Here is a 27,814-nt window from a genome sequence, read left to right on the forward strand (position 1 = left end):
TAAAGAATAAACAAATAAATGAACAAATATTTAGATTCTGTTTTACACTGTCCTATACTATTTTTATTAATATTTTGAATTTTTTAATTTAAATACATCTTTACAGTTTTATACATATTTAATTTTTTTTATATATTTTCTGTTTTAATTTTAATTCGTTTTAATTAGTTTTGAATATTGTGAAGTTTTATATATGTAATTTTATATTAGTTTAATTTAAATATATCTATATAGATTTAATATTAATTTTTTTTTCAAGATTTAGTAAGTAATGATGCTGAAGATTCAGCTGTGCATCACAGTAATATATTAAATTGTTCAATACATATTTGCTTAATCGCAACGTTTAATCACAACATATAATCATTGCAATTAAATTGAATTGAATATAAAACTTTTTTATTCTAATAATATTACACATTTTTGATCAAATAAACACAGTATTGGTGAGCAGAAGAGGCTATCAACAACATTAAAACATCTTACTGACCCCAAACTTCTGAAATGGAGGTGTATGTGATATATTTCAAATATAAAACCTGGAGCTCAGTTTGTGCTCAGTGACATTTCTCAGGCTATATACGTAACTAAAAGCCAAAGTTTGGAGAGTTCACTGCTGTTGCCTGGCAACACAGTTATTTTTTCAGATCATGGCTGTTCCAGCTAATGATACATTGCATGAATGAACTACTGTTGTGTGTGTGTTTGTGTGTGTGTGTGTTTCTACAAACCTGGAGCGGCTGAGGTCTATCTTGCATGGATCCAACTCAACATATTTCCTTTCCTCAAAGATGCGGTTGATAATGGGCTTCAGAACCTGGTGTAGATACAGCATCCCGACGGCCTGAGAAACAAACAAGCCCTCTGCTCTGACTACACTCTCACACTGAAAACACAAGCGCATGATGAAGATCTGCACACACCTTCATGAACTGCTCCATAGCTTTGGAGGCCAGCGAGTTGGACCGGAAGAGTGTGTTTGGATCTGCTGTTGGGGAGAAACAGACAACATGTTCTGTCCATGTGTTTCTTCAGAACAAACCACAACCAGAAATCTGCATTCGTCTGTCATCTGTGCATATGTTTCACATCAAAATAAAAGTTTGATGGTCAAAAATGCAAAAACTGCAGAAATTAAGACTGCTATAAATAATTAGTATTGTAAATTTACAGAATGTAGAAAAAAATTATTATATGAAATTATGACAATGCTTTATTTTTAAACAATGCAGTATTGCATAATAGTAAATTTTTTTTAGAAATGTTTGTATTTTATTATTATTAATAATAATAATAATAATAATGAAACAATATTATTATTTTATAATCATACTGATATAATTTTGCCAAAGTGCAGACCTAGTCAGTAGTTTCTTATTTTGATTTTATTTAGTAATTGTTATGTTTTTATTTATTATTAATAATAATAATAATAATAATAGCTATTTATTTATAAATGATCATGATCATTATTTATTTTATAAATCATCATTATAATTATTTTTATTATTATTATTATTATTATTATTATATTAATATATTATAGTAGTTTGATATTATTATATTGTTTTTATTTTGTAATTTTATTATTTTTTATAATTTATAACTGGATTTGATTTTTTTTAATCATATTTGAAGTTGCAATCACATTTTTTCTTAGAAAACAAAGCATGAACCATGCAGCCTTGTGAGTAATCATGCATAAATTTGAAAAATTAAATCTATCAAAATTATACTGTACTTTTGATTATTTATTATCTATAACTAAAGTTTTCCCCAATACTACAGTATTTTTACATTTATGCATTTAGCAAATGCTTTTATCCAACTTACATTGCATTAAAAAGTAAGTAAAAATGAAAATGTAATTTATTTCTGTCTGTTGACAGTATATTCAGTTTTATGGAGTGATAACAAGAGAAATCCAAACTCCTCTTTGGAAAAAGCTTTAATTCTGATGTCAACAAAATGAAATAATTTTGACTTTGGCTGAGTGTTTAGATTTCTATTCTGGAAATGTAAGCAAATTAGTGCATAATTAATTAATTGCTAATTTGCATATTTAAACATAACATTTCAGTATCTTGTAATCCAGAACAATTGTCTTGATATACTGTAATTAATCAACTAGGGAAAGTATTGTGATTCTCTATTAGTATGATTTTAACTTATTGAGCTGTGGTGTCTTGCCTTAACAAACACTACTTAAAAAAATCTAATTCAATTTAATATTGATCATCTTTATTGCAATCTCAGAGGTACTTTAAGTCAGTAATCATGATCCCATATGGTTGATCTGACAGATACAGAGGCATTAAAACTCTTTCTGCTGGAGCTGTAACTTGCGCGCCGGTTTTGTCTCTCTTTAATCTTCCGTCGCTCACTGATGAACATTCCCATCTTATGATCGTTCCGTTTCCTTTTGAAGCTGCTTCCTGTGGAGTTGCTATGGAAACGCAGGCACTCTGTTTGTCATCGGCACAACACAAAACCCCGGCCGAGTGTGAAAACCCACGCGCTCACGCAACACAAAACACCATTAATGAGAGAGGAGAAGTTCAGATGACTTGACTCCGGTGAGGGGAACTGTGGGTAAATATAGCTGGACTGAAGTCATCACGTCGCCTACACACAGAAGATGCACTGATCTCACACATACATGGGTTGCGGAAGTTACTTCTAATGCCTGGGCCCAGGTTACTTTTGAGGTCTGGTACAAATATGTCACCCTGCAGCACAAAAGCAGTCATAAGTAGCACGGATATATTTGTAGCAATAGCCAACTATACATTGTATGGCATTTTTTTTAATGCCAAAAATCATTAGGATAAAGATCATGTTCCATGAAGATATTTAGTAAATTTCCTACCGTAAATATATCAAAAGTTCATGCATTAATAAGCATTGCTAAGAACTTAATTTGAACAACTTTAAAGGAGATTTTCTCAATATTTAAGTTTTTTTGCACCCTCAGATTCCAGATTTGCCCAATATTGTCCGATTCTAACAAAAGATACATCAATGGAAATATTATTTATTCAGCTTTCAGATGATGTATAAATCTAAATTTTGAAAAATTTACCCTTATGACTGGTTTTGTGGTCCAGGGTCATATATGACATAGGCTACAAAAATAGGCTACACAGACTCATATGCGTGCACGAGAAATCATTAGAAGATCGCAATCTCGTTTCAAACACGCAATCTTCTTCCTAAATGATGATTCCGCTGTCAATTAAACCTTTGAAATCACAATCAAATTGGAATATTTAAACCTGTTTCGCGCAGCCGCCGATCCAGAGAGAGCTTTATGTTTGAAACAGTCTACACAGCAGGCTACATTTCTGTGTTGCAAACATTAAATAATAACGAAAGTACTGGGATAAAACTGTATAGTCCGGATACAGACTGATAGATCAAAATGCGTAAATGACCTTTGGAACAAATGTTACACTCCAAATATTATGTTACATTATGCCATTAAGTGGCGACCAGTGACTGTTAAAATGTATTTGATGTCTGAATCATTCATTCAAGTCTTCATTCGTTTATTTCAAATAATTTTTTCACATATTGATTTTATTTAAATTAACATTTTTAAATAGACTCGTTTATAACATTACATAAAACATTTTGTCAGAAACGCAAGTAAATTAGCATATATATTATTTAGTTTGGTTGTTGAAACCCCCCATCCCTCCCCCTACAAGGGGCCCCCCCTTCTTTAAGTTTGTTCCGCCATCTTTGCGGAACACTCACACACACACACACACACACACACACACACATTCACGTACTGGTGCTGTGGACCTCTCTGGTGTTGAGGTAGTCCAGGAAGGGCACCACCAGACCCTGACCCAGATAGATCTTGACCAGTGTCATGGCCACGTCTTGCCTGCTCTCCACCGTCGTCACCTCCTCCAGCAGAGTCAGCGGCGTGGGCTCATCCACCTGACAGCAGAGGAACAATTCACACAGGAACAACAGGAGGAGGAATTCAACTGACTTTGGGACAAAAACGGACAAGAACAAATGACTTCTTATGCCAAGTTGACACTGCACGATTTTAGCCCTGATTTTCACTCGCCGACAGGTTTTTCAAATGCCTGAAATTGGAGGCAAATCAGTGCTCGTTCACGCAAGTGACAATCACGCAGTGTGAATTATCAAAGACGCGATCTGAGAGAATCGCCGATGCCCATCAAATATTTGGCATGCTAAATATCTGGATCTGTCAGCGATTCAAAATCCTGCTGTGATAATGAGTTCTGACTGAAACATACATCGGTGATGACCTACAGCCAATGAGAGATTAAGATACAGGGCAGCGGGAAGTTCGGGGAGGACTTTTTTGCGGTTTTTACATTTTTATTAAGCAATTAGCCATGTACAAACAACATGGCAATATCAGTACATTTTTGCATTAGAATATACAGAACAGGTACATGAAGAAATATATAGGCTATATATTAATAAAAAAATTAATTAAACATAAATGGGGGCTAGGGTTTTTCCTGTAAATAATATTCTTCTATAAAGGACAAAATATTTATTGCATTTTTCTTTTTCATGCACATCAAAATGCACAAAATGTTGGTTTCACTTTCAAGTAGCCTACTTAGATTTGTGTATATAAAATTTTCCCAGCAGAAGTATGTAGTTAACAGTAGTGTGTTTGGGATATCAGCGTGATCTTGCGTTATTTCCTTGGCACTTCTCGTGTGCGTTTGGCTGTAGTTTGCGGAGCAGACAGAATCGGTGATTCTTCCTGTTGTAAAGTCATGCAGTGTGTAACCTCCTGTTGCCGATCCATCATGCAACATGTGAACACAGCAGCAACTGAATGCTACCCCAGATAGTCATGCAGTGTGAAAACAACGGTGATCCAGCGACAGTGTGAACTCGGCATTAGACGTTATGTTGAAGGTTTCTATTTTTGGGCCTGCATCAGGGTTATTATGTGTAATTAAAACTAAACCAAAACCATAAAAAAGCATTTCCATTACCACTAATAAAATAAATGTTAACTGAAATCTAATTAAATATATTTTATTTATTTTTTTCATATAGTTGCCAATGCAACATTTCTTATTTTTATATAGTTTAATTTGATGCAATAAAATGACACAGTAAAACTTAGTTAAAATCATAGTTTACAAATAGTTAACTCATTTAATAGTAAAACTCATTTAAAATATTAATAAAATTGTGGAAACATTTCTCATTTATATTAGTTTACTTGATGCATTAAATTAACTAGAACTGAAATAAAAACTATAAGCATATTAAAAAAACAACTAAATTACTAAGACTTGAACTGAAATTAAAAATACAATTACAGATTTCTAGAAAATTCAGTGTGCTCTGTGTAAAGTGAAAGCTAATTGATTAAAAATAGTGAAACAGAGTGTTTAAATTACATGTAAATGCCTTTAGTCATTTGAAGCATTGATTTTTCATGCATTATTAAATATGCATGCATTTAATAATACATTTCTCATTTTCATTTAATTTAACTTGATGCACTAAAATAACTAAAACTGAAATAAAATGAATAAAAACTATATAGACATCACAAAAAAAACCTAACACAACTATATATCTTAAAAATTAAAATACAAACGGAAATGTTTTCAGAATTAGTCTATGGCCCTGTTTCACAGACAGGGTTTAGACTAAACCAGGATTAGGCCATAGTTCAATTAGGACATTAAAGTGATTTTTATAAACGTGCTTAGAAAAAAACATTACTGGTGTGCATCTTGAGACAAAACAAAGGCACTGATATATTTTAAGATCAGTCGGTGCACGTTTCTTTCAGTGGAAACAGCTCAGACTTACATTTTAGTCTAAGATTAGGCTTAAGCCTTGTCTGTGAAACTGGGGGAATATGTTGTGTATGTGATAACATTTATATGAAATTATTATTAAACTACACTAGAGCACTATTTTAAATGAAATTCAAATTTAAATGAAGATTCTGCATTTGTTTGCCACCCCCAATTCGAATTCTGTTCAAGTTCAGGAATTTAACGGACATTCTTAATTACAATTCTAAATGTAGCACAGCCTTGTTTATCAGATAGAAGAAGAGGAACTAGTAGGTATGGAACTAAATTTGACAAACATGACATCACTGTGGTTCATCGTCAGTGGTTTAGCGCCGGTATTATTAGTTCTAGGTTTCATCTGTTAATGAGGAATAGCTGAAGCACCAGAACTGAACGCATGGTTTAAATGTCATGTAATGTCTCTGTGTGTGATGCACCTCTGACGGCGAGAGGACGGCCTCCACCAGCAGCTCGATTAGAGGCTGATAATACACAGACGGAAGAATCCTCTCCTCGGCCAAACGCACCTTCAGACGCAGAGCACCCAGTTTACCTCTGAGAAACAGGCAGAGAGACAGTCAGTCATGCGTCAGAATAGTGCTTTCACTGTTTGGGTTTCCTTCTCTTCAGACTAAATCAGAACCGACCTGTAAGATGGGAAACTGTGCTGTGCAACAAGCCTGTTTTGGGTGTGTTTGCATCATTACCAACACCTTACAAACTAGTGTTGAGAAAAGCTAACACACTGCAAAACTTGCCATTTTCCAGTACAAATATCTCTTGTATCAAGATACATTTACTTCAGATAAGAAATTAAGCCTTGTTTACTGAAACTTTTTTTTTTTGCTTAAAATAAAAAGAATTCTCCTAATAGGGTCAAAACATACAAATAATTAAAAGGGATTGTAAAATTATTTTCTTTTAGGCAACTCACTTAATTTTGATAAATGTTTCAGTGAAATTTTCAGCCCTTTTGAGGACGTAAATGATTATTATTATTATTTTTGCAGTGTAATTAATTCAATTAAAACACTTTAAATGATAAATAAATAAATTTTAAAATAAAACCCAATAAAATAAAACGCTTCTATTAAAAATTTAAAGCTTATTATCAAAAAATAAAACAATTTAAAAACAATATTAAATATTTTATGTGTTTACTTGCATTTCATGTGACCACCAACTGACATGTGAAGGTGTCGTTAAATTGTTGAAATATTTAAACTTAAAATGTCTGGATATTTTAAGAAAATATTTTAATGGTTTGGAAATCCTTGCTTTAGTGAATCAGGTACACTACACTGTTAAAAAAAAAAATAGTTGTTTCAATTTAAAATAATTTGTTACCCCGCTGACTTAAAATTTGTAGTTAATTCAACTAAAATATTCCAGTTGTCTCTTAAATTAACATTGAGTAACTTAAAAAAATTTAATTTAGTCAACTTGAAATTTTAAGTCAGCGGGGGTAACAAATTATTTTAAGTTGAAACAACTTTTTGGAACAATTGTTTTTTTTTACAGTATTTCAGCAGATGTAAATCAATCTTAGTGAATTCCAGGGTCAGAAATTAATGGGGGCTTGTAGCAAAAACACCCCCAAAATGAACAAAATGTCCCACAAATTTAAGATAATGGGGCAAAAATTGCCCCTGCACAATTAAATTAAATCTGTTATGGCTGTTTTGAAAAGTGTCAATTTTACAAATTACATTTAGATCTGCGCAAGTTGCCTCAGATTCCCTTCCAGGAACTTCGAGCTGCGTCCGGAGACGCTATGGGAACGCCTTCAGCGTGACCATGCTCTGAATATCAGGTGTAATCAGTCCGAAGGAGGGCGAGGCGTCACGGGTGGGGTGACGTCACGACCAGGAAGCATAAAAGCACGTGCGGCGGAGCCGGCGTCAGCTTTTTGTCATTCAGCAAAGCGCTCTGTGTGTGTCAGTCTTATTTGGTGTTGTCTGTCTTTCAAAAAATAAAAAGATACCCAAATGCAAGGGCGATTCCAGATCGCGTTTCAGGTTGTGTGTTCGCCCCTGCCCTCGCTATATTACGAGTGGGGACACATGCGATCTGTGCGTGGTCTGCCTGGGTGCGGAGCATGCGGCATCGGCTCTCGAGGGAGCCGGTTGCCCTCATTCCGAGCGGCTGTCGCTGCTTACACTCCGCACCCGGAGGGCTCTCTTCGAGGAGGGAGCCTTCACGAGCTCTCCACGTAGTGTTGGTCCCACTTCTGCCGAGGCAGAGCGGCGGCTGCACTCATGGGGCTCACAGATCTGGCACCCCGTCTCTCAGTTTGGAAGCGGTCTCTTCCCCCCGAGATGAGGGCTCAACGCTTCGTCTCTCTTCCTCCGAGGAGGTTGATGTGACGAGCGTTCATGAGGTTTTCGCTGCCTCGTTTGCCCCAGTATGAATATTTAGGGGCGAAAGTTTCAGACCGCGTTTCAGGTCGTGTGTTCGTCCTTGCCCTCGCTATATCACAAGTGGGGACACACACGATCTGTGCGTAGTCTGCCTGGGTGCGGAGCACGCGAAATCGGCTCTAGAGGGAGCCGGCTGCCCTCATTGCGAGCGGCTGCCGCCGTTTAAAAAAAAAAAAGCTCCGCACCCGGAGGGCTCTCTTCGAGGATGGAGCCTTCACGAGCTCTCTGCGCGGTTTCAGTCCCGCTTCTGCCGAGGCAGAGAGGCGGCTGCACTCGTGGGGCTCGCAGGCTGATCTGCCTGGTGAGAGTGAGACGGGTATGTCCTTATGGGCAAAGCATACCAGTATCGGGTTCTTCCCTTCGGCCTAGCACTCTCACCCCGCACTTTCACCAAGTGTATGGATGTGGCACTGGTCCCGTTGCGACTGCAGGGCATCCGCATACTCAATTATATCGACGATTGGTTGATCCTCGCTCGATCAGAGCGGTGGGCAATTCGGCATCGAGATGACGTTCTCGCCCACATGAAAGACCTGGGGTTAAGACTAAACGCCAAGAAAAGTGTGCTTTCTCCAGCTCAGAGAACCACTTATCTAGGCGTGGTGTGGGATTCGACCACGATGCAGGCTCGGTTGTCCCCTGCTCGGATCGAGTCGATCCTCACGGCAGTCATGAGAGTGCGAGAGGGCCAGTCACTCACTGTCAAGCAGTGGCAGAGGCTGCTTGGGCTTATGGCAGCTGCGTCCAATGTGATCCCATTCGGCCTGCTGTACATGAGATCCCTACAGTGGTGGCTCAAGACCAAGTGTCACACTGTATTCGTGCCTTAGACATGTGGAGGAACCCTTGGTTCTTGTCTCAGGGCCCGGTGCTGGGAGCTCCTTGTCGCCGCGTCTCGCTTGCGACGGACGCCTCCCTCACCGGTTGGGGTGCGGTCATGAGTGGCCACACTGCCTGCGGTCTGTGGAGTGGTCGCCACCTGACGTGGCATATCAACTGGCTAGAGATCCTAGCTGTGTTCCGTGCACTCAAGGGAAGTCGTGGCCTAATGGTTAGAGAGTCGGACTTGTAATCCAAAGGTTGCGGGTTCGAGTCCCCGGCCGGTAGGAATTGTAGGTGGGGGGAGTGAATGTCCAGCGCTCTCTCCACCCTCAATACCACGACTGAGGTGCGTGTGTGTTCACTGAGGTGCGTGTGTGTTCACGGTGTGTGTGTGTTCACTGCTGTGTGTGTGCACGTTGGATGGGTTAAATGCCGAGCACGAATTCCGAGTATGGGACACCATACTTGGCTGAATGTCACTTCACTTCACTTCAAGCACTTCCTAAGAGACCTAAGAGATCACCACGTGCTGGTGCGCACCGACAGCACTGCAGTGATCTCTTACATCAACCACCAAGGAGGTCTGCGGTCGCGCCCCTTGTACAAGCTGGCACACCAGATCCTTGTGTGGTCCCAGGGCAAGCTCCTATCACTGAGAGCTGTGCATATTCCTGGGCATCTCAATGTGGGAGCATTCGAGACGGGCCGAGGCCCGGGGAATGGATGCTTCACTCCAAGGTGGTGAAGCAGATTTGGAGAGTTTTTGGCCAGGCACAGGTGGACCTCTTTGCGACTCGAGAGTCAGCACAATGTCCCCTCTGGTTCTCTCTAGCTCCTCCAGCTCCTCTGGGACTGGACGCTATGGTATAGACTTGGCCGAGGCTTCGTCTGTACGCCTTTCCCCCGATCGCTCTGCTCCCGGGAGTTCTGGCGAGAGTGCGCCAGGACGAGGTCAGTCTACTGTTAGTAGCACCGTTCTGGCTGGGCCGAGTATGGTTCTTGGACCTGATTTCTCTCCTCGACGGCACTCCGTGGGAAGTGCCCGTCAGGAGGGATCTCCTCTCACAGGCCAGGGGCACTATCGTGCACCCTTGTCCGGAGTTATGGAAGCTGTGGGTGTGGCCCCTGAGGGGGCACAGCTCATAGCTTCCGGTCTGTCAACCGAGGTTGTCGAGACCATCCTCCAATCCAGATCTCCCTCCACGAGGAAACTGTACGCCTTGAAGTGGAGGCTCTTCACTTCTTGGTGCGGGGACCACCAGCTCGACCCAGTCAACTGCCCAGTTGGTACAGTACTGGAGTTCCTGCAGGCCCGTTTCTCCGCAGGGTTAACCCATTTCATTATTAAGGTCTACGTGGCAGCTATTTCGTCATACCACGCCCCTATTAGTGGCCAGACAGTGGGTAGACACCCCCTAGTTACACGTTTCCTCCGCGGTGCGCTGAGGCTGAGGCCGCCAGTACGCTCCCGCGTCCCCATGTGGGACCTGGCTGTGGTTCTGGAGGCTCTGTGCAAGGCACCTTTCGAGCCTATTGAGGAGATAACTGATAGACTCCTCACCATCAAGACCGCTTTCTTGCTGGCTATCACCTCTCTGAGGAGGGTGAGTGACCTTCAGGCCCTGTCTACAGCCTCTATTGACTTTGCGCCCAGCACGCCGACAGTATTTCTCTATCCCCGAGCGGGATATGTACCTAAGGTCCCATCGGTCGTACCACACCCAGTCGTACTTTAGGCCTTCTGTCCTCCTCCCTTCAGGGAGCCAGACCAGGAGAAGCACAACTGTATGTGTCCAGTGCGAGCACTGGGCACGTACATCCACAGGACATCCCTGTGGAGGAAATCGGACCAACTGCTTGTGTGCTATGGTCCCCCTAAGAGGGGTCTTCCTGCTACGAAGCCCACTCTTAGCAGGTGGATAGTGGATGCCATCTTTCTGGCATACGAGGCCTCTGAGCGTCCCCCGCCGCTGGGAGTCAGAGCACACTCGACCCGAGGTGTGGCGGCCTCCAAGGCCCTCTGGGCAGGTGTCCCGGTTCAGGACATCTGCAACGCTGCTGGGGTGGTCCACGCCCCTGACTTTCGCCAGGTTCTATAAGCTCGACATCCGAGCCACGCCAGGCTCGTCCGTCCTCTCGTCCTGACACCAGGCAGGGACTTGTCAGTCTGGCGGCGTTGGTATCTCGTTCCCATAGCGTCTCCGGACGCAGCTTGAAGTTCCTGGAAGGGAACGTCTCAGGTTACGTATGTAACCATGGTTCCCTGAAGGGAACGTGACGCTGCGTCTCTTAGCCACACTTCCGGCATTCCTGCCCGCGCTTGCTTCATGACTTGAAGCTGACGCCGGCTCCGCCGCACGTGCTTTTATGCTTCCTGGTCGTGACGTCACCACGCCCGTGACGCCTCGCCCTCCTTCGGACTGATTACACCTGATATTCAGAGCATGGTCACGCTGAAGGCATTCCCATAGCGTCTCCGGACGCAGCGTCTCGTTGCCTTCAGGGAACCATGGTTACATACGTAACCTGAGACGTTTTCCTTTTACACATTGTTTTTGCAGCATTGACTGTTACAACCAATCACAAAATCACATCTTAGGCAACGAAATTCAGAAAAGTGCATTTTGCAGCTTTAGTGATTATAACAGGAGTTTTTGCATAAGTTGCGCTAGACTAGACTAACGCCATGAACCGACGGATTTGTCTGTGTCACCAGAATATGACATGATGTTTCCCCTCAAAAAAGCTATAACAGACAACACCGATTTTTCTCATAATATTGCAGCCTTACCCTGTAATGAGTTCCTGTTTTTTAAATATATAATTTATACACAATATTAAAGGGATAGTTAGAAATGTAAATTCTGTCATTATTTACTCACCCTCAAGTAGTGAAACTTGTATGAATGGAAGATATTCTGAAGAATGTGGGAAACAGAGCAGTTCTGGAGCACCATTGATTTCCATAGTATTTTTTTTCCCTACTATGGAAGTCAATGGTGCCCCAAAACAGCCTGATTACAAACTTTCTTCAAAATATCTTCCTTTGTGTTCAGCAGAACAAAGAAATTCATACAGGTTTGGAACTACTTGAGGGTGAGTAAATGATGAAAGAATTTTCATTTTTGGGTGAACTATCCCTTTAAACAGATTGTTGCTATTGGTAACAGTTTCAATAGATTGATAGAAGTAGTTGGTTAAGTTTAAGTATTTGACATTAAAGACAACACAGACACAATTAATAAGGTAATTACAAAACTGCCCTTTTAAATGAAAAAAAAAAATTCCCCTGGAAATCAATACCAGGGGGGAAAATGTTGCCCTTTAATGGAAAGTTAATTTCTCACTTCCCTAATGTGATGTGAAAGCAGCTTGCCATTAAATTAAATTGCCATCACACACACACAATGTGACTAATGAATGTGAATGTATAACACACACACACCCGGCGTCGTCCTTCATGTTTCCCAGCGGCAGCAAGCGAAACCAGCCCTGCAGCGAAGGAGATCTGTGCAGACACGACAGAGGGATCTCCACCTGTACAACCCACAAACACACACAATCAGTACAGTTCACCCAAAAACCATCATCATCGTCATGTACTCGTGCTAAACAGCTGCTTTGTTTTCTACAGAACAAACAACCACATACTGGATTCAAGCAACATGAGGGTGAGTAAAAGATAATTTTTAGGGGAACAATGCCCTATGTGTTTCTAATGTGTTTCCACTGTAGTTTATACCCATTTTTTCTCTTCTTAAGATTGTATGCATATCTTGGTGTTTCCACCCCGTGTTTTGCAAAAAAATGCAATATCTCTAATTTTTCATATGCATCCAAAGATGCATGGATGGAAACATAGATTGCTTCCATCATATTTTGTTTGATGTTTATGCACAAAAAATTATCTGCATCAGTTCTTAATTATTTTATGCAAATCTTAGCATTTCCACACAGCATTTTTTTAATGCAATATCCCAAATCTCACTTAAAAATGCATGCATGAAAACATAGTTACAACTCATTACTGGAGTGAATGTCAGCTAGTTATTTAAAATGATACTTATTTAAAATTATTTAAATGAATAGTTTAAACAATCGACCGACTGTCGGCTCACCTTTCCCAGGAAGTCATTCTTGCCCACCATGTCCCAGTCCCAGACCTCCACCGTCACGCTCCCACCATCATCATCCTCACCTTCATCGAAACTCAACTCCAGCATCTCATCCCAGTGCGGAAAGCGTGTCTTCTTTATGATCTGATGAAACAGCCTGGTATTATGACACTTACAGCAGAACACGCTCATGAGGAATTAATTTTAATACCGCATACTGATCATGCAAGAACTTTGTTTAACTTAAGTTTGCTAAAATATTGATATTTATTTAGCAATACTAACAAGAAGAAGAATGAAATATATTATTAGTATTGTAATATTAGTATTAGAATTTTACAGTTGTACTATAAAATACAATTATTATTATTATTATTTTTTTAATTATTATTATTATTATTCACAAAAGTTTGGGCCAAATTGTGGAGCCAATCAAACAAGCACAAGAAAATATTAAATCAGAAATATCAGTATTGTAATCTTACAGTTGTACTGTAAAATAAAATTATTATTATAAATATTTTCTTGAATACTCAATTGTTTTTAAAGTGAAATATTACAATAGCAAAAGCTCTTATTTTGTTTAATATTTTTATTTGCGTTGTAGTAGTAGTTGTCACGCTTCGCGGAGAGCAAGGAGAACGCAGGAGACGAGGAGAACAGTCAACATTACTTTTAATGAAGACAACACTGGGTACAGGGGGTGAGATATTCAATACTGCAACTCAGAATAAATGACAGACAGGAACTTAAATAATACTCAAACTAAACAAGATAACTAAACACAGCTGGACAGAAATTAACCAATAACAAACTAATAAGAACAGGAACTACCAAATAAGGACAAGACAGGAACACAAGGGGAAGACACATGTGACAGAACTCTCCCCTCCCGGAAGGCGCGTCCCACGCCGTAACAGTTCCACCAGGGGTGGATCAGGCAGACCCGGGCAGCCACGGGTCAGGAGACTCAGGAGGCCATGGTGGGTCAGGAGACTCAGGAGGCCATGGCGGTGCAGGCAGAATAGGAGGCCACGGCAGCCTCGTCCCTCGGCCCGGCCACTACAGCCGGGATCCCACTCCCCCCAAAAAAATTCTTTGGGGAAACTTACGGGGTCAGGAGTCCTTCCTGGGTTAAAACAGAGACAGAGGGCCTCTCAGGGTTGTCCACGGGAACTTGAGCCCCCAGCTGGGCTGGGCACGGAACCTGAGGCCTCCTTCGGGCTGCACTCCGGAACCGCTTCTGTCGAGGCAACTGGAGAAGCCGACGGCTTAGGAATGGCCTCCGTGGCCATTACAAGAGAAGCGGTCCACTTCCTCTCAGGAACCTCAAAAGATATGACAAGACCGACAAGAATGGTTCCCATGGACAATATTTCTGCTGACATGACTTGACTCCGGTCTGAGGCTAGAGCCTGCATTGGAGTGAGCTCTGGGGCTGGAGCTGACATTGGAGGGAGCTCTCGAGGAGCAGTCACTAGAGGGTGCTTTGGAGCAGGAGCCCACGTCATCCCCTCATACTCCACCAGCACTCCCAGGGGCACATGTGAGGTGGATGGCAGGCTTGAGTGAGCCGCAGACGGTGGCGGGCAGGATTCGGAGCCACGGGTGGCGGCGGACTTGACTTCGGAGCCGCGGATGGCGGCGGGCTTAAGGGAGCCGTGGATGGTAGCGGACATGACTTCGGAGCCGCGGACGGCGGCGGACATGACTTTGGAGCCGCGGATGGTGGCGGTCTTGACTTCAGAGCCGCGGACGCTGGCAAGCTTAAGGTAGCCGCGGACGGCGGCGGACATGACTTCGGAACCGCGGATGGCAGTGGGCTTAAGGGAGCCATGGACGGCGGCGGATATGACTTCACAAGATAACTAAACACAGCTGGACAGAAATTAACCAATAACAAACTAATAGTCAAGTCAAGTCAAGTCACCTTTATTTTTTATAACGCTTTTAACAATACAGATTGTGCCAAAGCACTTAACAGTATCAAATTGGAGGACAGAGTGTCAGTAATGTATAATAATAAGATTTAACACTCAATTTTCAGTTAAAGGCATTTCATTATTGAATTCAGTGATGTCATTGTCTAGCTCAGTTTAGTTAAATAGTATCTGTGAAATCAAATTGACGATAATCGCTAGAAATCAAGCGTCCCCAACTGAGCAAGCCAGAGGTGACAGCGGCAAGGAACCAAAACTCTCTCTGTGACAGAATGGAGAAAAAAAGTTCTCCTCTGGCCAGGATATTATTGTTTATTTATTGTTTAATTTATTGATTTAATTAAAATTTTAAATGTATAAATGTATTATATTTCTATTTTTATATCGTTGCAATTTCTAACAATAATAGTATTATGTAGTTAGGTATTTTATTATATTTTTAGTTATTTTGTTTTATATGTAGTCGAGGTCTTCACTGGGGATATGTCCCTGGGGCTAATCCAGGTGTCCGGCCTCCGCCGACAATCAAGGCCGCAGACATCTTCTCCTGGCGCCGATCCACCATCTGATCCGGACATGGACTGCGAAACAGAATAAGAAAGAAACAGACAAATATTAGCGTAGATGCCATTCTTCTTACGATGTAACGAGTACATCGTGTGTTATGAGGAGTGTTCCCGGTTCCGGTTGATCTAATTAATGCAGCCTAACAATCCTTTAACGGATTTGAATAATAGAAGTGTAGTAGTGTGTTATGTGTAAGCCAGATTAAAGAAATGTGTCTTTAATCTAGATTTAAACTCACAGAGTGTGTCTGCCTCCCGAACAGTGTTAGGTAGATTGTTCCAGAGTTTGGATGCTAAATAGGAAAAGGATCTGCCGCCCGCAGTCGATTTTGATATTCAAGGTATTATCGAACGGCCAGAGTTTTGAGAATGCAGCGGACGTGGAGGACTATAATGTGATAAGAGCTTTCTCAAGTACTGAGGAGCTAAGCCATTCAGGGCTTTATAAGTAATTAACAAGATTTTAAAATCTATACGATGTTTGATAGGAAGCCAGTGCAGTGTTGACAGAACCGGGCTAATATGGTCATACTTCCTGGTTCTAGTAAGGACTCTAGGTGCTGCATTTTGGATCAACTGTAGTTTGTTGATCAAGCATGCAGAACAACCACCCAGTAAAGCATTACAATAGTCTAACCTTGAGGTCATAAATGCATGAATTAGCATTTCTGCATTTGACGTTGAGAGCATAGGTCGCAATTTAGATATGTTTTTGAGATGGAAAAATGCAGTTTTACAGATGACCTGTGGGCCGTCATTCAGGCTAGGAGGTCCTCAGCAAAGAAGTCCTGATGTATGTGGTCCAGGACTTCTGAGGGCGACCCCTACTGGGGTGGAGCGGTGCGCACCGCATTACACGGTGCCCATCTCGTCTCAGTGCCCTCAGGGGATCGGTCTGCCAACCCTGCCGGTGTTCCAGGGCGCAGCCGTCCCCAGCGAGAATTATTTTCAGTTCTTTCTGCCCGGAGATGTAGCGGAGCTGAAAAACTCGCCACCTCTCCGGAGGTCTCTGCAGCAGTTAGATTGGTCGCCCCCTGTCGGTGCGCTGCTTCAGGGCACCGATCTAGCCACTCCTCTTACACCAGAGGTCAGTCTCGAGAGACTGATTCCCTTAGTAGATTATTTGGTAGCATGGAAGCTACTGCCAAATGTATCTCGTTGGGTCCTGCATACGGTAGAGAGAGGCTATCGTATTCAGTTCGGCGGGGTCATTCCGACTCAGGTCGGCACCGAGCAGGCTCTGGTGATGGAACAAGAAGTTGAGACTTTACTGAGGAAGGAGGCCATCGAGGTGGTCCCTCCTCACGAAGCACAGTCCGGATTTTACAGCTGGTACTTCATAGTTCCAAAGAAGGATGGAGGGTTGCGTCCCATTTTAGATCTGCGTCAGCTGAACCACTCAGTCATGCGACTGAAGTTCACGATGCTCACAATCAAACATGTCCTATCTCAAATCAGGTCCGAGGACTGGTTTGTCACGATAGATCTAAAGGACGCATACTTCCATGTCTCTATCCTTCCCAGTCACAGGAAGTTCCTGAGGTTTGCTTTCGGGGGTGAAGCTTACCAATATCGAGTTCTTCCCTTTGGCCTAGCACTCTCACCCGGTACTTTCACGAAGTGTGTGGATGCGGCACTGGCCCCGTTGTGGCTTCAGGGCATCCGCATACTGAATTATATCGATGATTGGTTGATCCTAGCTCAATCAGAGCAGACGGTGGCTAGACATCGAGATGTCATTCTCGCCCACATGAAAGACCTGGGGTTAAGACTAAACACCAAGAAAAGTGTGCTTTCTCCTTTACAGAGGACTACTTATCTGGGCGTGGTGTGGGATTCGACCACGATGCAGGCACGTCTGTCCCCTGCTCGTATCGAGTCGATCCTCACCACAGTCAAGAGAGTGAAAGAAGGCCAGTCACTCACCATCAAGCAGTTTCAGAGACTGCTGGATCTGATGGCAGCTGCGTCCAACGTCATACCTTTTGGCCTGCTGTACATGAGACTCCTACAGTGGTGGCTCAAGACCAAGGGGTTCTCCCCGAGGGGAAACCCACTCTGCACGTTCAAGGTCACGAGATCATGCATACGTGCCTTAGACATGTGGAGGAAACCTTGGTTCTTGTCCCAGGGCCCGGTGTTGGGAGCTCCTTGTCGCCGTGTAACACTAGCGACGGACGCATCCCTCACCGGTTGGGGTGTTGTCATGAGTGGCCACCCTGCCCGCGGTCTGTGGAATGGCCGCCATCTGACATGGCATATCAATTGGCTGGAGATGCTGGCCGTGTTTCGAGCACTCAAATACTTCCTCCCAGATCTAAGAGATCACCACGTGTTGGTGCGCACCGACAGCACGTCGGTGGTCTCGTACATAAACCACCAGGGAAGTCTGCGGTCACGACCCTTGTACAAGCTGGCGCACCAGGTCCTTGTATGGTTCCAGGGCAAACTCCTCTCATTAAGAGCAGTGCACATTCTTGGGTATCTCAATGTGAGAGCAGACGTTCTGTCGAGACAGGGGCCGAGGCCCGGGGAATGGATGCTTCACTCCGAGGTGGTGAAGCAGATATGGAGAGTTTTTGGCCAGGCACAGGTGGACCTCTTTGCGACTATAGAGTCAGCTCAATGTTCCCTCTGGTTCTCTCTGACTCCTCCAGCTCCTCTAGGACTGGATGCTATGGTGCAGACTTGGCCGAGGCTTCGTCTGTACGCTTTTCCCCCTATCGCTCTGCTCCCGGGAGTTCTGGCGAGAGTGCGCCGGGACGAGGTCAGTCTACTACTGGTAGCGCCATTCTGGCCGGCCCGAGTATGGTTCTCGGACCTGATTTCTCTCCTCGACGGCACTCCATGGGAGATTCCCGTCAGGGGAGATCTCCTCTCACAGGCGGGGGGCACTATCGTCCACCCTCGCCCGTGTTGAGAATGTCTATGAATGCTGACCCTAGTGCATATTTTTCATTATCGACATGGATTTTAAAATCGCCAACAATTAAGACTATATCTGCAGCCAGTACTAACTCAGATAGAAAATCAGCAAATTCTTTAATAAAGTCTGTGTGGTGCCCTTGTGGCCTGTATACAGTAGCCAGTACAAACATCATAGGGGATTTATCAATAACACGTGTTTCTCTAGATAATGTTATACACAGCACCATAACTTCCAACGAGTTATACTTAAAGCCTGCTCTCTGAGAAATACTGAGAATATTACTATAAATTGTTGCAACACCTCCCCCTTTACCTTTTGGACGTGGCTAATTTTTATAGCAGTAATCTTGGGGGGGGTTAACTCATTTAAATGTATTCATCTGGTTTTAGCCATGTTTCTGTCAAACAGAGTAAATCTAGGTTATGATCATTGATCAAATCGTTTACAAAAAGTGCTTTTGTAGAAAGGGACCTGATATTCAGTAAGCCAAGTTTTATCAATTGTTTCTCTGTATTGTAAACATTTTTTATTTGTTGAAAATCAATTAAATTGTTACTCTTACTTTGGTTTGAATGTTTTCTGTATTTTCTAGTTCGGGGAACAGACACAGTCTCTATAGTGTGATATCTAGGTGAAGGAGTCTATGTGCTGAGAATTAACTGACTTCTGTGACGTGAGGCTGCCAGCAGATGGTCAGTTTAGCCAGTCTGTCTGCTTCCTGACCTGGGCCCCAATTAGTCAAGTACGAACTCTAAGACTATGTGCCATATTTCTAGAGAGAAGAAGCCCCCCCCCCCCAGGAGGGATGAACACCATCTCTTTTCAACAGGTCGGATCTGCCCCAAAAACTCGTCCAATTGTCTATAAAGTCTATGTTATTCTGCGGGCACCACTTAGACATCCAGCCATTGAGTGACAGCAGTCTACTATGAATCTCATCGCCACGGTAAGCAGGGAGCATTCTGACATCGTACTTGCAAGTTCACACACCTCTTTAACATTATTTTTAGTAATCTGGTGGTGATGGCGCAGTGGATAAGACACATGCCTTTGGTGTGAGAGACCCGGGTTCGAATCCACTGTGAGACACCAATGTGTCCCTGAGCAAGACACTTAACCCCTAGTTGCTCCAGAGGCGTGCGACCTCTGACATATATAGCAATTGTAAGTCGCTTTGGATAAAAGCGTCAGCTAAATGAATAAATGTAAATGTAATCTCCGACTGGCGAAGTCGAAAATCATTAGCGCCGACGTGGATAACAATCTTACTGAATTTACGTTTAGCATTAGCCAGCACTTTTAAATTTGCCAAGATGTGTCAGATGTCTCAGATGTCTCTATTTTCACATTCCGTACAATAGAATCGCCAGTTACTAGAGCACTTTCATCAGGTTTCTCAGTGGGTGTGTCACTGAGTGGGGAGAACCTGTTTGATGTTTTGATCGGAACGGAAGAGCGGTGTTTTGACCCGCGACTAGGCCGCCTCACTGTCACCCAGTTGCCCTGCTGCATGGGCTCTAATGCCGGAACCGAACAATGTACAGGACACCCTGAGCTAATCGCATCCAAGGCCATATCTACAGCCCTCACATTCTTACTATCCTCAACTAAAGTTTGGATGCGTGTCTCTAGTTCTAAAATCTTCTCTGTCAGCCTAACTATCTGCCTGCATTTATCACATGTGAATCCCTCGTCGCCGACAGAGATAGATAAACTGTACATGTGGCAAGCAGTGCAAACAACAATAGCAGGAGAAGAAGCCATTACTCACCGTGATTGATGAATGATACCAAATTAACTTACCGCTTTCCACTGTTGTTTGATGAACTTGTGAAAAACGGAGCGAGAGAGAAATGAAAACGGAGCGAGAAAAAAGAAAACAATATGTGCGAATAGAAACGTGAGTGGAACCGCGAGTAACAAGCTAACCGGCTAACGAATGCTAACGCGCTGCACTCGCGTTTTTAAAAGCGAACGATCAAATAAGTTAGATTAGTTTGATAATTAAAAAAGATAATACCAGAAATATGGTGGGAATTTAGTTATATATTATCACTTTAAACAACAGAGAGTGAAAGTAAGGTATGCAATAAAAAAGCGGAGCTACAATCGCAAACCTCTCAGCAGCACAACATGTAATAGACTTATTACAGGCTTCCTGTAATAAGAACAGGAAATACCAAATAAGGACAAGACAGGAACACAAGGGGAACACACAAGTGACAGTAGTAGTAGTAGTAGTAATAATAATAATAATAATAACAACTATTATTATTAAGCTTTTTTTAGCCATACTGATATAATGTGCATCACAACATATTTACTCATAAATATTAGTAATGTAATTTTACAGTTGTACTGTAAAATAAAATTATTATTATTATATTTTCCTTAAATGCTCTTTTTTCAGTGAAATATAACAATATTTCTTATACCGCTTAATATTTTATTTTGTAATAATAATAATAATAATAATGATGATGATGATTTTATAGTCATATTAATACATAATTACAAATTTTGCAGCCCTACAAACAAGCACAGCAAACAAGGAGCATGGAGCTCATTTTTATCCGAAAAATCACAAGATTTTGGATTTAATTTTTCCAAATCATATAGCTCCAATATAAGAAGGAGGGAAGTGAAAACTGTACCCAAATGGCTGGTTCTGGCGTGCACTGTCAATGTTTTGAACATGCAGAAGCGTGCTTTAATGGCGTGTTTTGCCTGTTTTGTAGCCTGAGAGCCTCTGGTAACATTATGGACGGAGACAGAAGATCTCACCGATGTCTCAGCGCTGAGGTTGTTGTAGATGATTCTGGTGAATGGATCAGAGGTACCGGAGATATCACGCGGAGCCAAATCACTGTAACCACACAAACACACAATGCTTCACGATTCAGACTGACCGAGAAACAGCTGATGCATAAATATAACATTTATGCACTTGTTTCATCCAAAGTGATTTTTCTAGAGGAAGAAAAGCAGTCTGTTACAGAACAAATAATATTTGTAATAATGTTAGGTTATCAGAAGGCTGGATCAGGTCCTCACCGGGCCTCGATGACGTGACAGTGCAGGCTGGTTCTCTGAGCATCTCTGTGCAGCTCCAGAGCCAAATGAATCTCACCCTGAACCTCTTCATCCGGATCCACACGTGTCAGATTCAGCCAGCTATCCAAACCTGCAGGAAAACACACATATAACAGGGCTGAAACTTCACTTATTTGAACAGATTCAGACTCATTGGACGTGTTCAGAATAGCATGCATATTATTCATACTTTTTTTTTTTTTTTTTGCAGTATACAGTATTTATACCGTAAACCATATACAGATTTAATGTTTGCATTTGCCAAAGTGTGCAGTATACAACCAGAATGCACTGCAGATACTGTATCCCACAATGCAATGCAATGCAAACCTTTCATTTCCAGTGTGGCAAATATCAATATCAGCTGTGAATCAGTGTTATTTGAATATAATTTACATACTACTATTATTATTATTAAGAGTTTTTTTTAATAGTTTTTATTTTTGTATATTACGTTTTTATTTTAATTTTAGTTACATTTTTAATTGTGTGTTTTGTCATTTTTATTAGCTTTTTTTATTTAGTCATGTTTATATCGTTTTTAACATTTTTATTAATGTTTTTTATTGCAGCTTTATTCATTTTAGTACTTCAAGCTGAACTCAATTAAAATGAGACATGTTGTTTTGACAGTTTACCTTTTTCAGTTAACATTTATTTTATTTCAAGTAAAGATTTTTTTTAATGGTTTTAGTTTCCGTTTTTGTTAATTTTAATAAACCTGATGTCAATCTTAACATAATCTTGGCTCATTATTTTATACTGAATTTAATATTATTTCTGAGATGATAACTGGATGCCACACACTGTTTTGCATTGTAAATTTGCTTTTGTCACATTTCAGAGATTTTGGCAGCATAATCAAAAAAATCTGTCAAAAATGGTGATGTTAAAAATAGTGCTATGATTTGCAGCTAATTTGTCAGACTGGAGATGGAAGGTCAAGTCGTGCATGGTGCATTGTGGGATACAGTATCTCACGCATAGAGTATGCTTATGCTCTGGCTGCGTATTATACACAAAATGATGGAGTATTTTGGTTTTTGTAAATGTGCATGCATACAATTCCCATCATCCTGCACAGTAATGTGAACGTGGCCATGCAGCATGATTTTAAAGCAGAGCAGGTACAGCTGTAGGATGCAGTTACAGTAAATCATCTCTCATCAGAGAGTTTCACAGAGCCCAACGCTTCCCATGATCCCGTGGGTGAGGGGTGAGTCAGTCCTGACAGGCTGCAGTGAATCATGCAGGGCAAGTGCATGCTGGGAGTACATGAAGCCCACTGCGGGGCGGTGCGGTCGTTCATACATCACGCGTGTGCCCGTAATAACCCATAACTCCTGCCTTTCAGCGGAGGGAATTACTTTAGGATGAAAATAATCAGTGCTCTGCTTCCCGAGTGATTTTAAACTGTGTTCAATTTAATATTTAATGTTTTATGGTTTAGCACAAAGACTGTGCCAAGACATTTCAGTTTCTGTAGTTTTAACTCAATATATTCCTCTGACTCTGGCTTATAAACATACAGTGAGATGACTGTTTCTGTTTCCATGGCGATCAGGATTATTGTAGTTAACTAAAACTAAAACCATAACAAAATAATTGTGTTACTTGAAATAAACTTTAACTGGAAAAAAATAATATATATATTTATACAGTATATACATGTATAATATATATATATATTAGCGCTGTCAAACGATTAGCATCCAAACGTTTTTGTTTACATAATATATGTGTGTACTGTATATATTAATACACACATATACAGTATATGTTTTGAAAATATTTGAATTTATTTACATTTAGATATTTATATTCATATAATTTATATTATATATAAGTATATTAAATATATAAACATAGCATATTTTTCTGAAATATATACATGCATGTGTGTGTATTTATATATACATAACAAATATACACAGTACTCACACATATATTATGTAAACAAAAACTGTTATTTTGGATGCGATTAATCATGATTAATAGTTTGACAAACTTTTTTCATCTTGCTGCCGTTTTGATGTACTAAAGTAACTAAAGCTGAAATAAATGTCATTTTTATTTAAATTTAACTAATTTTACAGCTTTATTGTATGTCATGTGTTTGGGTTCTGCTAATTGGGAAAATAATCCTAGTATTTTAATTTGTGCTGAATGGGTCTGTTTTCTGCACACTTGTTCTTTGTAGAAAAGTTATTACCTTTGTGTTGAGCGGCGATCACGTCTTTATTCAGGGAGATTTTACCAATCACATCATCATGACTGCAGCATGAAAAACAATATGAGATTTGTGTTAATATTCAGAAGATTTCCACATTAAACCACCAGCATGATCATCATCAACTACATTTACAGGCATTATGAAACACATAAACAAACAGATCTACAGTCAAACGGAAGAAACAAAGAGGAGAAACGAGTGAATCACAGACGTGGTCATCACACCATCTGTGTGTTTGCGTGTGCAAACGTTCTGCTGTGTGAATGTGAATGTGTTCATTTACAAACACTGTGTGAGTTCATCACATGACGGGGCTCCACAACACAAACACCAGCTGAAGACCGGAACCAATGCTAGCAATGTGAGCACAAAACATTCTTATAACCTTATTCATATTTGATGCACTTTCAAACAACATTCTCAAAATGTCCTTATAATGGTATTTATTTGTACTTGATGAACATTCTAAAAAAACTCACCTTTAAATAACGTTCTAATCTTGACAAGAAAACTGGACATTACAAATAATCGTTCAAATAATGTTACATTTTAGGTAAAATAATAAAATTAATAGAACTTTTTTTTTGTAACTGTTAACATTCTAATCATGACAAGGAAACTGGATATTGTAATGTTCTTCCAATATTATAAATAAGCTTTCAAATAACTATATTATGGGTAAAAATAAAGTTAGTAGAGCATTGTAAAGAAACATTTTTGTAACCTTTAAATAATGTTATAATTGCGACAAGAAAACAACATTTTAACGTTTTTAGATAAGATAAATGTTCAAATAATGTTATATTTTGGGTAAAATAATTATTGGAACATTTAAGAAACGTTTTAGTAACCTTTAAATAACGTTCTAATCACGACAACAAACTGGACATTTTAACATTCTTAAAATATAAAAAATAAACGTTCAAATAACATATTATTTAGTGCTGTCAAACGATTAATTGCGATTAATCTCACCTAAAATAAAAGTTTTTGTTTACATAATATATTGTGTAAAATATAAGAATATGAATATATAAATGCATAAACGTGTAAATATTTTCAAAATATAAACTGCATGTGTAAAAATATTTACATGTTTATGCATTTATATATTCATATTCTTATATTTTATATTATATATAAATATATTTAATATATAAACACATATTTCTTAAATATATACACGCATGTCTGTTTATTTATATATATATATATATATATATAAACAGTATACACACATATTATGTAAACAAAAAACTTTTATTTTGGATGCAATTAATTGCGATTAATCTTTTGACAGCACTAGTATTATTATATTATTATGTTATATATATATATATTTTTTTATAACCTTTAAATAACGCTATAATTGGATATGTAAGTGTTCTTTGAATAATGAAAAAATAAACGTTCAGATAAAGTTCAGTTTTGGGTGAAAATAATGTTAGTAGAACATTGTAATGTTTTAGAAACATTTATTTCAAAAGACAACATTTTTATAAGCTACATTTGTTACACTGCTGTTGGTTTTCTCATCTAACTTCATGCATTTTTCACTTCTGAGATGTTTATCATGACTGAGATCAGGGGACGTTTGTTACCCGATGGTGTCTTCATCCATGACGTAAAAGGTGAGCGTATGGAAGCCCATTGGCAGGTGAAGGGTGTATTCCTCGCCCCAGAACGGGTTTAGGTTCTTCCAGACGGTGGCGGTTCTGGACGGGACACAGAACACAAGATTTAATGAACACTTCACTGAGCTTCATGTGGCACCGAGCCAATTTGCGTATGTTTCATACGTGCGTTCGAGCCTGAATTAGAATCTGCCTGGATACAGAGAACAATTTAAACGACCATAAGTGACGAGGATGGAAAACAATCAATCAATTCACCCAATTTCTCAAAGGGAGGCCTGATCATTTCCATTTCAAAAGACACAACGCTTTTTAAATATGCACCACACCAGGTGTGCTGTTCATCAAACTATCACAATACAGCATCTGAAAGCAACACTGACTCCTTCAGACACACAGCATCATTTCTGCGAGGGGCTTGTGGTTAGTTAGCCGTTCTCCATGGTAACCAGCTGATGTTGTAAAGTGCATTGATGCATCCAAACATCTCAGCATCAGTGGCAAACAGATCAGTTTTATCAATAACCAATACAACACCATTAATCATCATGCATGCAATCAATAAATCAGTGATGATTAATTGAGCTTTCAAGACATAAACAAATGCAATAAATGAACTACTTGTTCATAGACATGGCTTTCGTGCACATTTACACATACAGCTATTTTTTTTTTTTCAGGCTAACTGACTACAAACTAAACGTAAAAAAAACTTTTTGCATCTTTAGAATTACAGAAACATTGTTACTTTATTTACAATCGAGGCCATCAATCCTGGCGTGTGTTGCCAGATTTAGCTGACTTCTGGAGACAATTATGTGCCCAAATTATAAACTAAATTATTCAGAGATGCACACAGATACTTGGAGCCACATTAGTGTGCTTTTATATTTCATTTCAAGAATTTTATTAACACTGCCACCTCACATAAACCTGCTTGTTGGTTTTTGTGGTTTATGGGGACTCTCCATAGGCATAATGGTTTTTATACTGAACAAACTGTGTGTGCTATTGCCCTACACCTAAACTTAGCCCTCACAGGAGACTATGCATTTCTACTTTCCCCAAAAAAATCTCACTCTGTATGATTTATAAGCGTTTAGAAAAGTGGGGTCAATGTCCTGAAAAGTCACCTTCACCTTGTTATTCCTGTGTCATACCTGTGTCATTATACACATTTATGCCCTCATTTGTCACAAAAACGCACACACACATATACACACACACACACACACAGGTGAGAATGTGACACTCACCTGGCCACGACTTCATTGTCAACTTTGACGATGCAGTACGGATCACTGGTCCCAGAACTGACAAAAACACACAACATCATCCTCATGTCAACAGCATTATGACTCCAGAGTACTAGATCAAACACAGAGTACTAGATCAAACACTTGAGAACATTCTCAGAACGTTCTGGCAAGGTTCTCTCAAAGTTATAAACAAACAGTTTTCCAGTAACTTTAATAGAAGTTATTTTAATAATGCTCTTGAAATGTTAGCACAAAAACATTACTTATATACAATGCTCAAATGCAACTTTTTTTGAACGTTTAGTTGGATGCTCGTCTAACATTTTAAAAATGTTACTGGACATTCAACAATAACGTTATCAGAAGTATAAAATGGAATGTTCGCTAAACAAAGAAAAAAAAAAAACATTTTAACGTTTTGAATGTTCAGAGAATATTCAGAAATAACATTTTCATAACATAATGTGAATATTTGCAGAACGTTCTGGCAAGGTTGTCTAAAAGTTATGAACAAACGGGCAGTGTTGAGTACTCGAGACTCGGTCTTGAACACGGTCTCGAGACCATATTTTAATGGTCTAGGTCTTGTCATGGACTTGTGCGCATTTTGACTTGGTATTGACTCGTACTCGAACATATTAGGAATCGGACTTATTCCCAAGTCCACTCGAGTCCCAGTCAACATATTTCTGTATGTTAATATTTCTTTAAATTGATGTTTGATTGACACGTCCAATGATTGGATTGGAAAAGGTGCACAAGCAACAGGGATGACCGCAAGCTTGAGAATACTGTCAAGCAAAGCTGATTCAAACACTTGTGAGAGCTTCACAAGGAGTGGACTGAAGCTGGAGTCAGTGCATCAAGAGTCTCCACGCTCAGACGTCTTCAGGAAAAGAGCTACCAAGCCACTTCTGAACCAGAGACAACGTCAGAAGCATCTTACCTGGGCTGTGGAGAAAAAGAACTGGA

The 27,814-nt window shown here is 40.3% G+C and overlaps 2 protein-coding genes across 2 annotated transcripts in view; one reads left to right on the forward strand and one right to left on the reverse strand.

Annotated features, from left to right (window-relative positions):
- Positions 1-27,814, forward strand: part of LOC306848635 (synaptic plasticity regulator PANTS-like) — an 806,624-nt gene that overhangs the window by 556,142 nt on the left and 222,668 nt on the right. The gene's annotated exons all lie outside the window — the stretch shown is intronic.
- rasal1 (RAS protein activator like 1) overlaps positions 1-27,814 on the reverse strand; it is a gene marked incomplete at both ends in the record, with an annotated part of 47,401 nt that overhangs the window by 18,333 nt on the left and 1,254 nt on the right. The window contains 11 exons of the mRNA XM_079382566.1: positions 732-844; positions 924-988; positions 3,798-3,951; positions 6,269-6,386; positions 12,519-12,610; positions 13,192-13,332; positions 21,408-21,489; positions 21,678-21,807; positions 23,929-23,990; positions 25,551-25,664; positions 26,840-26,896. Of these exons, the coding sequence (XP_079238692.1) occupies positions 732-844; positions 924-988; positions 3,798-3,951; positions 6,269-6,386; positions 12,519-12,610; positions 13,192-13,332; positions 21,408-21,489; positions 21,678-21,807; positions 23,929-23,990; positions 25,551-25,664; positions 26,840-26,896 (1,128 nt within the window). The remainder of the gene's footprint in view (positions 1-731; positions 845-923; positions 989-3,797; positions 3,952-6,268; positions 6,387-12,518; positions 12,611-13,191; positions 13,333-21,407; positions 21,490-21,677; positions 21,808-23,928; positions 23,991-25,550; positions 25,665-26,839; positions 26,897-27,814) is intronic.

The sequence above is a fragment of the Barbus barbus genome (genome assembly GCF_936440315.1).
Source record: "Barbus barbus genome assembly, chromosome: 28".
In the NCBI taxonomy this organism is placed as follows: Eukaryota; Metazoa; Chordata; class Actinopteri; order Cypriniformes; family Cyprinidae; genus Barbus; species Barbus barbus.